Below are 16,041 nucleotides of genomic sequence, written 5' to 3'. Positions count from 1 at the left end.
AATAAAAGAAATGTATAATAAACATTGTTTACTATTATTAACTCATCATCATCTTCAATTATGTATTATAACATAATGCAAGCAATACCCAAAGAGCTACTAAAATATACAGGGCCTTGCTTGCTTGTTTAGTTGATCTTCCTAGATTTCTAAGTTCCTCAAAATGGTGCTTTGACCATACTCCACACTCCTGCCCATGGCCACCTCTATGTCCTTTCTCCCATTCCTTACCTTCTTGTTTTCCAGACTTAGTTGATTGGGGATGGGGGATGGGGGTGGGGAGGGAAAGGTTTGTAGAGGAAAGTTATCGCAGTGATATAATTACAAGAAAAGAACCCCATAAACTAGAAACTCCTATTTACATCAATTCTACATATTTTCCTGATAACTTACCATGATACAGAAATATTTTACATAGTTGTAATCATTGTATACATATGCCATCTTCTGAGGTTTCTCTTTTCCATTTAACCTTTTTCATATACCCTTTCATGTACTGACAAATCAAATTTACTTTCCATGGCTATGTTTCCTTAATCATTCTTTACTTATTAAGTGTACATACTATTCTCTTTCTCTTTCTAGATTAATCAGGTATTTCTTTTTAACCTTGGATAGAAGTGAAGATTGCTAGGGGAAACCAAATAACTTTGTTCTTAGTAGTTGATGAAATTAACTGTACTACATCTGAAAAGGAATAATGTCAAAAGCTTTAATAGCTTTTTTCACTGGGTGTAGATGCTTTTTGCTGCTGACTTCTGTCTTATTTTTAGGTTTGTGGCTACTATGTTAAGTAGTGGTTGCTGCAAATGATTGTTGGATAAAAGAGCATCATTATACATAAAATGTAAAAATGCCAGATGTCTCTAGATTTTTAAAGCCCCCCCAAAAAGCAAAATACCTTCAGTATTGTATTTCATTCGCATATTGTTGAAATAGTCAAAAGCATTTTTTAAAGCCCAAATTCTCACTACATTATCTTGTCCAGCTGAGGCAAGTAATCGACCACAGTGAGAAAATTTCATGGTCCAAACTGCTCCCTATGAAAACAAAGGAAGATTCAAAGTTATTACTATAATAATTGAGACACTAAGCCAAAATAAAAAATTGTGCCAAATTATACATACTAAGATAATTCTCACATTAGTAATACCACATAAAGCCAGCAGTCCAAGGGTGCTATAACAGGGGCCCTTAACCCCCAGGCCACAGACTGGTCAGTGGCCTGTTAGGAACTGGGCCACACAGCAGGAGGTGAGTGGCAGGTGAGCTAGTGAAGCTTCATCTGTATTTGCAGCCACTCCCTAGCACTAGCATCACTGCCTCTGCTCCATCTCAGATCGTCAGGCATTAGATTCTCGTAGGAGCACCGTCCCTGGTGCCAAAAAGTTGGGGACCACTGTACTACAATACCACACAAAAGGAACTTTAGAAGAAAGATGAGATAAGATAGTTGCAGTTTGCCACAATCTTCATTGTGAAAGCACAAATCTTAATTTGGGATCTCAGTTTCTCAGCTGAACACAAGGGGGAGTAGGATAGGAGGAGGCAGAGCCCTCAGCATAGCACGAGCAACTCCTGACCAGGACTGAGGGAAAAATACAACCCATCTTAGCAGTGACCCTCATAGTATTGGGCATTTAGAAGAAGTGTTGGAATGGTGTGATCTCCTCTTGTTTTACTCCCCAGAAACAAGGCTTTGCAGTACATGGCTAGAATTCCCCGATAGATACTGAAAACAACAGTGGGGAATTGTGTGTGTGTGTGTGGGGGGGCTTTAATGTGAACTCTTAAATTGGAAATGCTATATCCTATTATAACAAACACTTATAACTGCTATTAAACCACATGTTATGCAGATCAGAAAGATTATCTAAGAGCTTATTTACTGAAATAACATCATTTCCACAAAATTGAAGTATATTTAGAAATTTGTCATTTGGAGCCTACTACAATGAAATTTTATTTAAGACTGAAAATAATGAAAGAGTCAATATAGCACAAGGAAATTCATCAGATTCCTTAAGGAAGTTACTACAATCAACTCAAACATTTTATGTTTAGATGATAAACACCTAAATTTCAGTTCCAATCTGGTTGCCATCTCGTATGTTTGTGGTTATTTCCTTCCAGTTAGGCCAATTTTTAGATTTAAAATCTAAATAGATAAATAGATTCCCTGATCAAGGATGCACAGCATCATTTAGCCAGTTCTTAGTTTATTACTTCCTTCCCTATATTCCTAGCATTTTCAGAGGCAATATAATTTGTGTACTTTATATCTACTTTGGTATATTTTTAACTCTGATTGTACCTCTATCTCTCTCCTTGTTTTAGCTGTCACTTTACAAAGTATACTGAGCTTCTGAAATATAGATGTCAATTATTTAAAATATACTGGGGAACACTTTAAACATTTTTCAAATTGACAGACTACCCTCTAATTTAACTGTTTTAAAGTCTGGTACCTTTACATAGCTTTCTTAATGATAAAGGCCTAGAGTTTACTTAATTCAATAACTTGCTTGTTGAACAGTAATTCAGAGATAGACTCTGCATTACCTATTCATTAAATCGTATTAATATCAAAATTCATTCTTCTTGATTAAGGCTAGTAGAATTACATACATAAGATCACCTTTATAGAAGTCAACGTATTTCTCTCAATGAAAATAATCAATACTGAAAAATAAAAAAGGTACTTACCATATGTTCACCACTAAGATCTTGTACCACTTTAATCTGATCAAAATCATAAGGTCCTTTAAAACCATGTGCTGCTTTGAATTTAACTGGTCTTGTGTATGGCATTCCTTCATCATCACTTGATGAAGGATCATCTTGATCAGTATGAAACACTAAATATAAAAGCAACAAAAATCACTAGCTGAGATATAGCTACTATCATATTTTCGTAGCCACTACTTACCAAGAAAATTCATTAAATAGAGAAGGAAAATTTGCCTATTACTAAACAGCATATTAAGAGCATGGAGCCTGGTGCCAGACTGCCTGGGTCCAAATTCAGCTGTCATTTATTATCTGTATGACCGTAGGCAAGGTACCAACCTTTTTGTGCCTCGGTATTCTCATCTATAAAATAGAGATAATAATGGAACTTATATCATGGGGTTTTAGGAGGATTAAATGAGTTAATACAGGTGAAAGTGCTTAGGACAGTGTCTGGCACAGAATAAGTACTATATAAGTGTTTATTAAATAAAACAAATGAGTGCAATTATGACAAGGGCACAGGAAGTTAAGGTCTGCACAAATTTAGAGAATTTACCTAATTTTAAAAATAGTTATAAGAACTAAATAGCCTTACATAACTAATTTACAAGTGATTATTGAACACTCAATTCTTCTAGGTTGCCACAGTCACAAAGTATGTACAAATTCATGTTTAAGATGCATAAATTCACTTTTCCTCCCACTTGTAAAATTAAGTAACAGCGAGAGTAACATGATTTATTGAAATGTTAAGATATTAGCTATAAAGGTTTATTACTTTTAATAAAACAGAATGTTTCTTATAAACTACAGGCTAAATGTAGATGATGTCAAATTAATTAAATATTTGGTTGAAATGTTCTATTTTACTTACCTTCGTCTCTAACACTTTTAACTTTATTTACAGCACGTTCACCATATTCTTCAGCGAGGTGCTTTGCTCTCTTTACTGATTTTCCTAGGAACTTCTTTAGTTGAGTCCTTACCAAATATATAAAAAATAACACACCAAAATTACTTCTTATTAACTCAACTAATAGTAAAAGATCAACAATTCACTGATAATCTCATTAGCTGTGACTGATAAAGTATATTATTTTGAAATAACTCTTTTTTACATAAATAGTAGGCCTTTGATCCCAAACCCCTTGTATAGAATATATTCAAGTCAATATAGCTACAAAGAAAATATACTGGCACTTCAGCCAATGTATAATAGTGTACACTCTAAGAGCCTTGGTTTTCACTGGTGAATGATAATCAATTGGTGGGGAGAGTAAGGGAGGGGAGTGTTTAAAGCACAGATACCTGGGCCCTATCCTCAGATCATTTGATTTAGAGGGTCTAGGGTGAGGCCATGAATCTGCAATGAGAATTGCTTTGAGAAGATTGCTTTAGGTAGCCATCCTTAAAACACATTTTACCAATAAAAAGAAATTATAAAGAGGTATTTTCTCACAAAATAGAATGGTTTGGTAGCCTAAGATGGGCTCTTGTCCCTTCTCTTTTAGTTTGAGTATTTGCAATGCATTTAGGCAGAGCTTTCCCAGTAGGTATTACCAAACAGTGTAATTTATGTATTTCAAGCTCCCATAAACAGGACTTACTTAATTGCTTCTTCAATTACCTAAGTCTCAAATTTTATATATTATTTTTAAAAAGCAAAGTACTTATTTACAACCAAAACAAATCAGGGGTAATTTTTACCAATTTTGGGAGCTCATGATATTAAGGATATTATTTGAAAAAGTTTATATACATATACATGTGGTTATTTCGGCCTGGAACACTTCTCCCCTAGCTAATTTCCACTCATTTTTAGGTGTCAGACCAGTTCTCTCTCTCAAAAAAGCCCTCCTTAACCCTTTCAAATAGATTTTCCTGTTATATACTCCCACGGCACCCCATATATTTTTTATAGCAATTACTATAAATGCAGTTAGATTTATCTGTGTAATTATATGTTTAGTTTATGTTTATCCTATTGAAATGGATTCTCTATGAAGGCAGAGACTATGATTGTCTTAACTATTGTATCTGCAGCACCAAACTCCCATATCTGGCTGATAAAAAGTCCACAATATATCTACTGTTGGTATTGATATAAAGAGATGCCTATTACATATCAGATATTTTTTTTAAAAAAGCAAGTCCACAAACTATAGGCACAGTATAATCCCACTTTTGTGAAAAAACAAAAATTCTATGGTGAATACACATGATTATTAATACTGATTATTTCTGGGGTGAGATTATAAGAGGCTCTTCTATTTTAAACATTTTTGAAATACTTTTGATAATCATAAAACACAGATGATATACCATTTTTAAAATTACTATAAGGTCTATTGTGAAGTTATATTTTCTGGATAACTATAGGTTTACTACTATCTTAAGAAGACAGATTACTTAATTATTATGGATGAGAACATCTCTAAAAATACACACTTTTGTGCCTTCTTCAATGGCACTTAATGTTTAATAAGTTTCTTTAATAAATAGGGTCACAGTTATCATCTTCACTGTTCTTAAACACATTCAGAGCCTTTCAAATGGTTTGCAAGTGGGCCATAATATTGGTTCCCCCAGGGTAGGGCACAGAGAAGTCAGACTCTGGGCCAGTCTCTTCTTGCCATCAGTTTACCCCAGCATTCAGTGCAAATATCACCATGCTGTACATGTGTCATGACATGAGGAAAAGTTGAAAGCATAGCCATACGAAATGGTTGTGTTATGTATGACTGCTTTTATCATTTTTCTCATTCCTCTTTTGCAATTGGAATATTATTTGACATTCTTATGTGTCAACTTACAGATTATCACAGTTTGGTGCTTCCATTTTGCTGTGAGCTCAGATACTAAATGGCTAGATTTGTAAAAATTATATAAGAAGTATAGTGGCTTTGAATGATCCTGAGAAGCTTTCCTTTTAGAAAAATGATGAGCTTTAGTGCATGGAATAAGTAACATCTTTCCTGGATGTTTATATGTTTCCTGAATAATTCCCAATTCTCTAGCTCCTGATAGCTGTCATTGCGAGACAGCCAAGGTCCACATGTCTGAAGGTGTTACCACAGACCTGCATTGTGAGTACAACTTTCCAAAAATTCTCGTAGCTTTCTTTACTATACTTCCCACACTAGGAAAAGATCAGATTTGAGTGGAGAATTCACTTTGGGCATTGGACTGAAATATTGCCAATTAAGTGACTTGTGTATAATCAAGCAAAATCTATATGGCCACCACTGTGCTAGATTTTTGTAGGGCAAACAGAAAAATGGCATGATCACAATCCTTTTGCAACATATGCTTTAGTTATTTAATATCTATTGCCTTGTTTTTTTCAAAAAAAATCAGAGAATAGTTTAAGATAATATAAAAATAGAAGGCAAACATAAGGTATATAGTCTATAGGTGTCATGGAAATTGAGGGATAAAAAAAGAAATTTACTACCAACTAAAGGAAGTCAGGAAGACTCATATAGTTGGGTTTAGAAAGACAAAGAGGATTTGCAGAGATGAAGAGAAAAGGAAAAGGGCAACTTCAAGGACAATCATACTCTACTTCTGGTACCTACTATCAGAAAAACAATATGGGCATGATGCAAAAATTTATTGATCATTTACTACATGTGAGATGCTATAAAAATGACCAATACAGCCTCAAGGAACTCATAATCCATTGGCTGGGGGCAAGGAGTGGTACTGGTAGATGACATATAAATTGGAGAGAGCACAGATATAAACTAGTATGGCGGTTCTCTATTTTTTAAAAATTAAAGCTTAAAATGAAGAAAAGGGAAGTACTATAACTCACGTTTTCTGTTTTAACCTTCCACCATCGGTATCTGTTGGCTGAGACTGTAACTTCTCTTCATCATCTGACTGTGCTGCATCATTACTACAAGAGGAGGAGGTAATTTTAAAAGAAGCCCTTTTCCATACTAAGTGAAATAAGTCAGACAGAAAAACTTGAAAATCACATAATATCACTTATATGTGGGATATAAACCTAAAAGCAACAAGTGAACAGGACAGACAAACAGGGACTCATGGACATGGACTATAAACTAGTGGTTATTATAGAGGAGAGGGGATGGGGGAGAGGAGACGTAGACGCAGTAAAGAGGGTCAAATATAGGTGGGTAGGGGGAGGGTGAAGTGGGTAAAGGGGATCAAATATATGGTAGCTGAAGGAAACTGGACTTTGGGTGGTAAACACACAATAGAATATAAAGATGTCAAATGATAATGTACACCTGAAAATTATATAATTGTATTAACTAATGTTACCCCAATAAACTTAATAAAAAAATTAAAAAAATAAAAGAAGCCCTTTTCCTTACACTTCTCAAAAATCTTCATATGTACTTACTACAGAATTGCTAATTAGAGTAAGAAAAAAACTGTGTTAAAATGCTTTATATAAGTTTCGTTTGAAGGATGACTCTGAGAATTTAAACTTGAAAGATCAAAGAACAGAATCTTTAAGCAAGGTGCAATGTACAAATTCAGTGAATGCAATTGAGGAACTTAGGAAAAACCTACTACAAACAAGGCTTTCTGCTGAACAAAACATGCTGCACAGAAATGACAAATTAACTTGTAAATATCTCCCTCCTCACTCATCAGATACATCATATATTATACCTAAAAAAGCTTTGCTTTCATAGGAATCATTCCTTAGTACATCTCACAGTAAAGTCAATAACCTCACCCTAAAGCCATTTTCTGGCTCTCCAAATTATATATATAAAATTTCTAATCCTTAAAGAAAGGTTTCTTCTAAATATGGCTTTTTAGCCCTAATATGTTTTAATACTGCCTCTAGCATAATATAAATCATTTTAAAAGAGAAACCAAATACGATGGGATTGACGATATGTACTATTTCCCCCTAGTAACTGCATAGTCTTAAACAGAGAGCGAACAAAGTTTAAGAATGCATATTAACTATTTTAATTCCAAGTTTTAAAAAGGCTGAATGAAACCAAGTTAGGAACTGTCATAGTTCATAAACAGAAATCTTCAGCACGCTGAATAAAATAGTACAAATGATAAATAATAACATTAGGCCATACCTTACATATTCCTTAGTCCTTCTCATGATGTGTAGAGTGAGAGGATTAATACCTGTTGGCAGTTTCTCTTCTGCAAGACTCAAAGGTATTTCTTCTCCAGTATCTAGGTTCTTAATCATTACACTGGCTAAGATTTCCTGATGTAAAAAATAAAAACAATAGGATCTGTAATTTAATTATCTTTCTGAGTCTACAAAATCCTCAAAAATTTAAGCTAAGCACTTTCTAGGTATATTCAATACTGTGTACAATAATTTTTAACATTTTAGAGAGATACAATTCACACACCTTTTAAATGAGTAAAAAGCACTCATTTAAAGCATATATATAGTTCAATGGTTTTGAATATATTCACAGTTATGCAACCATCACCATTATCTAAGTTTAGAACATTTCCACTACCCCAAAAAGAAACTCGATCTATACCCACTGGCTGTCAGACCTTATTCTGCCTCCTTCTCCTGGTCCCTGGCAACCACTAATCTCCTTTTTGTCTCTATGGATTTGCTTATTCTGGACCTTTCAAATAAATTAAATCATACATTATGTGGTCTTTTGTGATTGGCTTCTTTCACTTAGCAACATATTTTCAAGGTTCATCTATACTGTAACATGTATCAGAACTTAATCCCTTTTAATTACTTAAAAACAGTCCACGTGGATGGATATACAACACATTATTTGCCCATTCATCAGTTTGTGTTGTTTCTACACTTTGGCTTTTATGAACACTTGTGTTCATTCTCTGTGCAGACATGTTTTCATTTCTCTTTGCTGTACACACAGGAGTACAATTGCTGCATCATGGCAACGCGACGTTCGATATTTTGAAAAACTGCCAAATTGTTTTTTAAAGTATATATTTTTTAAATGTGTTGTTTAAAAGAATCAAAAACTAAGATTTTACTTCGAAACTTCATTCTGAATAAACTGGCCAATAGATGTATACTAAATTTTAATGGTAAGAAGTACTGAGTCCGTATGCACTATATATCATCTAACAAGTATAAAAAACATATACATATCTATAATGTCGAGTTCTTTCCAAGCCCATTTCCTATGATATGCAGACCTTGCTTCAATATATTTATTCCACCACAAAACTGTGTGAAAGGGCAAGTTTAAGTAGAGTTGCAAGTTTCACCATATTAAAAAAACAAAAACTAAGACAATCTTCATTTTCATTTTTTCTTCTATATTATGATTTTTTGGCTAACAACAGTAAATGAAAAAATTAATCATGGTAAAATATACATAATATAAAATTTACCATTTTAACCATTTTTAATTGTATAGTTCATTCAGTGGCATTAAGTATATTCACATTGCTGTGCATGTACATTCATCTCCAAAATTTTTTTCACTTTCCCATATGGTTTTTATATCGTATGTTTTTAAGGACAAAAAATATAACTATACCTCATCAGTAAGCTCTCTCCCAGAGTTGGATCTAGGTCTCTGAGGTCCCATCACTTCACCTGCTATTGTCTGTCCATCAGGTGCTTTTCCATTTTCCTGAAATTATAATTTTATATACAGAAAGTTGACTAAATCAATTTCTATAAATTATTCATTACCATACTTGGTTCTAAAAAATTCCATATTTTGAATAATGGAACCTACCTACTGAAAATTTAAATGGAACACTCCATTTCAGCTCTTTATTAGTCCCAGCGTACTAAAAAACATTAGGTACTAAAACTATTGCTACCCATGAAATAATGTCTTAGTAGTCTTGAAAGCAAATAAAGGTACGATTTGAACCTGATCCAAAAGCAGTTCTCTGCTAGTAGGATGCCAGCACAAGGATTGCCATTAATCTAGGCTATATATGTGCATATCTCAAAGGCAGAGGTCCTAATACTTTTTCTGTATCGAGCTAGATACTAAATATTTTTAATAACTATTTTTGCTTCACATATGGTGTCTGTTGCATATTCTTTTTTTTTCCTTTATTTTCAACAAGCCTTGAAAAATGTAAGCACCATTCTTAGCTTGGGGGCCTTGCAAAAAACAAGCCACTGCCAATCTCTGCTCTAAGGCCATGACAAGACTATAATGTCTTATCTCAGTTTGCTAACCTGCCAAAATCACAGCTGCCACATAGGTAACCCTTGAGTCCCAGAATTTGGCTGTGGTGAAAATTCATGTTATCAATTCCTTTCTATTGCCTCATATGTTGATATATAGCATACTGTGTGAAGATCTTTTCATGATTAGGAAAAGGAAATTATAAAAAAATCAAAAGTCCCCAATTTTGTCCACTATAGGTTAGGTAAATGAAGACTGTAGTTGATGTTTATTAATATCAATAATACTACAAATGGCAGCATCTATCATTTTTTCAATGCCTACTACATGGCCAAGTACTTGGCATACTTTAGCTTATTTCATCCTTGCAAGAAACCTTCAAGGAAAGTTTGCCCTCCCGCCCATTTTATCAATGAAGCATCTGAGACTCAGCTGTTAAATAGTTTCCTGGAGTCACCCAGCTACTTAGTAGCAGAGCTGGACAAGGGATGTAAGGAGGCCAGGTTTTCGGGATAAGGAGATATTTGGCTTGGAGAAGAAACAAGGTTCGGTAATCATACAAACCAGCTACTTGCATAAAGCTGATAAAGCCTATATTCAATGTAACACAAATTCACCAACCTGGGCAGTAACTATTTTATCGCCACTGGTAGCACTTGCCAAATCAAGAGAAGGCTGAGAATCCTTGACTGTACTCTCTGAAGCCATGTTTGTGGTTAGGAGAGTATCAGATGTAATATTCTCTTTGGGAACTGCAATAATAATAATGGTGATAACTCATAGTTAAATAGGACCTTGTACATAACTTAAGAAGTACTTTTAACCTTTATTTTCCTGATTCTTAGAACAATCCTGTGACAAAGTGGTTTTATTTCTCTCGTTTTATAGGTGGAGAAACCAGGATTCAAATAAGTTATTTAAATTCTTCAAGGCTATACAACTTACACATTAAGAGATCTAGGACTTGAATTCAAATCTTGTCTCCAAATCCCATATTCTTTTCACTACAGCAAACTGGCTCTCCAATGGTAACAGACTTGAAAGTTTGAAGTCTATTGAAATGTTCAATTATAATAGTAATGTAAATAATCACAAATGTAAACATTTTCACTTTTTTTTTACTGAAGTAATTTTTATAACTCAGTCATCAACATGGTTGTACATAGTATAAACTGAAACAAAATCAAACTGAAACAGTTTTGACTCAAAAATCTCCTCACAAAACTACTTATTTCTCAATGAATACTTGCCATCTAGATCGGGTGTTTTAAGAGCCTCAAACTCCAATTCACTTTTCTTTTTTCTTGGTGGTGGAGCAGGTCGAGATGGAGGTGGTGGTCTAGGAGGTGGGAAATTAGTTGGAGGGGGTGGGCGCGCTGGAACAGGCTTCTTTGTACTAGCCACTATATCAGGTTCTGGAGTAAGCTGTCTTGGGGGTTTGGCAGGAGCCAATTCTTCCACAGCAGCAAAATCTTTAGCAGATGAGGAGTCTGAGGATGCAGGTTCCAGGATGTCACTTCCTTTGACTTCCACTGCTTCCTTGTTCAATACTTCTGCTTCAGTTTCAGGCACATTAAGCTGCTCAGTTGAACTTATTTCAGTTAACTTAGCAGTTTCATCTACTGGTTTCTCACAGGTGTCATCGGAAGGAAAACATTTTTTTAGCTCTAATTCAGTTTCTTCAAATACATTCTGACTCTCTGCCCTTTTGGAATCTTCCTGTAGTACTTGATCTACTACGGCTAACAGTCCAGGTATATTGCTAAGATCTGTCCCAGCCACAAGAGGACTCGTAACCTGATCAGAGTGTCCTTTTCCTTTGGAATCCAAAGAGTCATCTTCAAGCTGTAGTACTTTCTGACTCTCCTCAATAATACTTTCAATGATCTGATGAAAGGTTAAAAGGCAGTTTTTAAAAAATGAAGCTATTTACAAGAATATAATAACAGCTAGTCATTTATGTAGTACTTACCATGTGCTAGGCAATGTTCCTAACAATTCACATATTTCAATCTTTACAACAACCTTAATAGATAGTACTCTTTCTACCATCATTATACATATGAAGGAGTTGAGGCATAGAGGGATCAAGTGATTTGTCCAAGGTCACAAAGTTAGTAAGTGATGAAGCTAGCGTAAACCCAAGGAAATTTGTTCCAGAACCTGCACTCTTAACCATAATAATAGGGAATCTGTGTTAGTACATGTAATCACAAAAGTTCAATCAATCCTGTATAATAAAGTTCAAACCTAAATTTACATTCAGACTATTCATGTCACAGTTCATTTACATATTTATGCTAAGTTTGTTGCAGTAACAGTCTGCTGGTTTGAGCCTAGTTAGCAAAACCATGAGAATCAAAACCACTAGTATAAGAATTCAAATTGTTTAGCTCAAGCCTATGACAGGAAGCACCAGCAGATGCAAGATTAACGTTCTTAAACAGAATACACATAATACCCCACTATTCAGAGGCATAGCAGGACCATGAAAAGAGTTCAAACATCCAGCTGGCCTTGCCTTTTCCCCTTTTATTTCTTATCTATAGCTAAAAAATACAGATAGGTTTTCTATGTAATTCTACCAACATTTAGAAAAAATACATCTTCTATCCAATCCTGTCATTATTTACGCATTAAATCTTCCATCCCATTTATCTTTCCGCCATGCCCAACTATGGCTGATTTCTGCTCTCTCAATTTCTTGGTTCCAGAAAGTTAACAGAGTATGTCACAAAACTGTCCTGACCTGGCTTACCACAAATTCATGTTAACTTGAACTGGGTATTATTGCTGTTCAATAATATTCATCCCTGATTTCCAGCATATTCCACATATTAGTTGTCCTCAACCTTCAAATTTTATTTGTTTGTTTTTATTTTTTTTAGGCAAGGTAACCCTTGGTTGATCTCATAGATTACAAGGACCTTGTCAGCTTACGATCCCTTATTTTTTTTTTTTTATGTTTTATGCCTACAGCACCTGGTCTTCCAAGGTGGTCTCCCATCCAAGTACTAACTAGGCCCAACCCTGCTTAGCTTCCGAGATCAGATGAGATCGGGCTTGTTCAAGGTGGTATGGCCATAGACTCAACCTTCAAATTTTTAATCCTAGACATATGTCACTTTTACCAGAGGAATATTAACTAGAGTCCACCTAATTTGTCAATTAGGTGGTTATTAGCACTGAGTGCCTTAGTGATAACAAAAGCCAGATTACAGTGGGTTTAAAATGAATAAGAGGTGAAGACAGAGACAACTAGCCATCTATGGTTTTCAAAAACTTGGTTATAAATGGAAGAAGCTGCAAGAAAGTGACCCAGCAGTTTTGTAAGCTGAAGAGAAGAAGCCAAAGGAAAGAAGGTAACAGAGTTCTGGAGAAAAAAGGAAAGAGGGTCTACTGTGTTTTAGGTCCAGTATGCACATTTTCTATTTAATCATCACACAGACCTTGTGAAGTGGTTGGATTATCCCCTTTCTACAAAAGCAGGAATCTGAGATAAAGGCATTAAGACTTTTGCTCAAGGTTCCACAGCTAGTAAACTACAAAGTCAAAACTGAAACTTAGTTCTTTCTAAAATATCCACTGTTCCTTATATTATACCATGCCGCTTCGGACAGGAAAAAAAAAATCTCAACAATGACATAAAAAAGAGGTAAAAGATGAAAACAAGTTGGCAGGTATGGTAAATATGAGATAATGAAAAGGTGTGAATTCGGGCTTCTTAGCCTCTTAATGTCTATATGCAGTAGGAAACAAGGTCATCTGCTGAAAGTGGGCACAGTGAGCATGAGGTGAACATAAAGGTTTGAAATAATGACTATACATAATGGAAAGGCCCATGCTATTAGAGGGTTCAAAATGAGGTTGAAAATCATAAATCTTCCCTAACCCCTTATCTGAGAACAATCTTCCACATCTCTGAACTCCTATCATTCTTACTGCTCATTATAATATGAGCTATAATATAAAATACAAGGTAGTATTTGTGGTAGCTCTGTGTAAATATTTTCTTTACATCAGATAATTAATTCCTAGGAAGCAAGGCCCATATGTTTTAACTCTCGATATGCCCCCATACAACTCTTTACAGTGCCTAGTGCTGTATCTTTTTTCCCTGAGTTTTAAGAGGTAGCAAAGAGAGAAAGAGCAAGAGAACAGTGAGAATCAGGACCAACATGGAGATGATCATGCTAAAGCAACTGTTTGCTTCATATCACTTTCCTACTTCAAAAAACACACTGCAGGGAGATTGGATTAAACAAGTTGGAGTAAGAGACGTTCTCAGATCTCTCCCCTTGAAACAACAATAAGCTGAACATCTAAAACTCAACAAAAAACACCCAAACTGCACACCAGCACGTCTGAGCACGGGATCTGCTCATAGAGCTACCAGAGGTCAGAACCCTGGGTGTCAGGCAGTGGACTGGGAGAAACAAAAAAGATGCCTCTCATAGCCAGAGCTCCTTGTAGGAAGAGGAGAAGGGGAGAAGGAGTGGTGAGTTCTCTGAACAGTCCTACCTGAGAGTGCTGTGAGCTCCATGCGGCCGGCGGCAGTGCCCGATCACCAGGGCAGAAAGAAGGCAGAGAAACAGAGACAGCAGAAGAGTGGGGAAGGCAGAGAAACGACAGTTGATTTTTACCAGCCATGGCTGCAAAACTGAGGCTGAGCCGCAGCCTCCAACCCCCAACACAGAAGGCCCCTCCTCCCATACTCTCTGATATGGAATGCCACGGAGCCCCAGGGGAATCTGAGCAAATGCTACCAAAACTGTCACTAACACTGACAGGAACTGAGACTGAGGGTAGCAAGCATGATTAAACATCTATAAGGAAGAAAAAGAAGATATTATTAACGCTTTATATAAAGCAGAGATCCAAGAGGCTTAGACGATACCTACAGGAAACCAAAAGAAAAACATCTTATTTTCAATAGACTAGGGACCATTATATAATAAATCTTTTGGGGGATGGGGTGAAGGAGAACACACTTCCATTAATGCGCAGGTGGAGAAACAGTCCATTAAACACCATAAACAAGCAAGGTGACAAGGCAGCTCAGAAAGAAAGAAAGAGAAAAAAAAAGAAACTCCAGAAAATAAGCTTACAAAGAAACATGTGACTTAAATGACAGAAAATTCAGGATGGTACTTCTGAAAAAACTCGGTGAGATCCAAAACAAATCATATAAACAATTTCAGGAATTGAAAAAAAAAACAAACAAACAACTAGATGAGCAAATTAGTTTGTTAGCAAGGAGATTGAAATGCTCAAAATGAACCAAATAAACCTAGAGATGAAGAATACATTGCAAGAGTTGAAAAATAAAATAACAAGCTTGGAAAATAGAGTCGATCAAATGGAGGAAAGGATCAGTGATATCGAAGACAGAAATCTAGAAATAAAACAGAAGGAAGAAGAGAGGAACCGAAGAATGAAAAATAATGAAAGAGAAATATAAGAAACAGCTCACACCATCAGGAGACAAACCATAAGAGTAATGGGAATCCTTGAAGTGGAGGAAAAGAAGCACGGATTAGAAAGTGCTTTCAGACAAATAGTTGATGAGAATTTCCCAAATATAAGGAATGAGCTGGAACTTGGAATTCAAGAAGTCAACAGAACACCCAATTATCTCAACTCAAAAAAGCCTTCACCAATACACATCGTATTAAAATAAGCAAAAATCAACAACAAAGACAGAATTCTCAGGGCAGCCAGGAAAAAGAAGATGGTAACCAATAAAGGAAAACCCATTAGATTATCGTCGGACTTCTCAGCACAAACCTTACAAGCCAGAAAGGAGTGGAATCAAATAGTCAAATGATTAAATGAAAGGAATGACCAGCCTAGAATAATGTATCCAGCTAAGCTCTCCTTTAGATATGAAGGAGAAATAAAGTCCTTTCCAGACATACAAAAATTGAGGGAATTCTCCACTATGAGGCCTGTACTACAGGAAATACTGAAAGGGGTCAGCTCACCTAAAATAAAATGACCAAAAAAAAAATCCATAATTAGGAGTAAGGTGACTAACAGGCTGATAAAAGCAGAGGAGTGCAACTCTTACTAGGAACAGGGCATTATAAGCTTAAAATAAGAAGAGATTTGCTATAGCAAGATAGTAATGAACGTTCAGCACACATAGGACAAAGTGAGATAACAATGACTGAAAAGGGGAGGATTCAACAATTCA

At 35.4% G+C, this 16,041-nt stretch overlaps 1 protein-coding gene and 1 non-coding gene across 2 annotated transcripts in view; both read right to left on the bottom strand.

Moving 5' to 3' along the window:
• WDR44 (WD repeat domain 44) overlaps positions 1-16,041 on the bottom strand; it is an 86,352-nt gene that overhangs the window by 31,561 nt on the left and 38,750 nt on the right. The window contains exons 4-11 of the mRNA XM_023523326.1: positions 11,096-11,732; positions 10,467-10,597; positions 9,234-9,329; positions 7,815-7,951; positions 6,551-6,634; positions 3,608-3,714; positions 2,707-2,858; positions 902-1,040 (exon numbers count right to left, since the gene is read on the bottom strand). Of these exons, the coding sequence (XP_023379094.1) occupies positions 902-1,040; positions 2,707-2,858; positions 3,608-3,714; positions 6,551-6,634; positions 7,815-7,951; positions 9,234-9,329; positions 10,467-10,597; positions 11,096-11,732 (1,483 nt within the window). The remainder of the gene's footprint in view (positions 1-901; positions 1,041-2,706; positions 2,859-3,607; positions 3,715-6,550; positions 6,635-7,814; positions 7,952-9,233; positions 9,330-10,466; positions 10,598-11,095; positions 11,733-16,041) is intronic.
• On the bottom strand, positions 12,816-12,934 carry LOC111731669. The gene has a single exon (XR_002777247.1). It is a non-coding gene; the product is annotated as a 5S ribosomal RNA (ribosomal RNA).

The sequence above is a fragment of the Pteropus vampyrus genome, unplaced genomic scaffold (assembly GCF_000151845.1).
Source record: "Pteropus vampyrus isolate Shadow unplaced genomic scaffold, Pvam_2.0 Scaffold390, whole genome shotgun sequence".
NCBI lineage: Eukaryota > Metazoa > Chordata > Mammalia > Chiroptera > Pteropodidae > Pteropus > Pteropus vampyrus.
The sequence above is the reverse complement of the archived record's forward strand: the minus strand, read 5'-3'. Positions and strand labels throughout refer to the sequence as shown.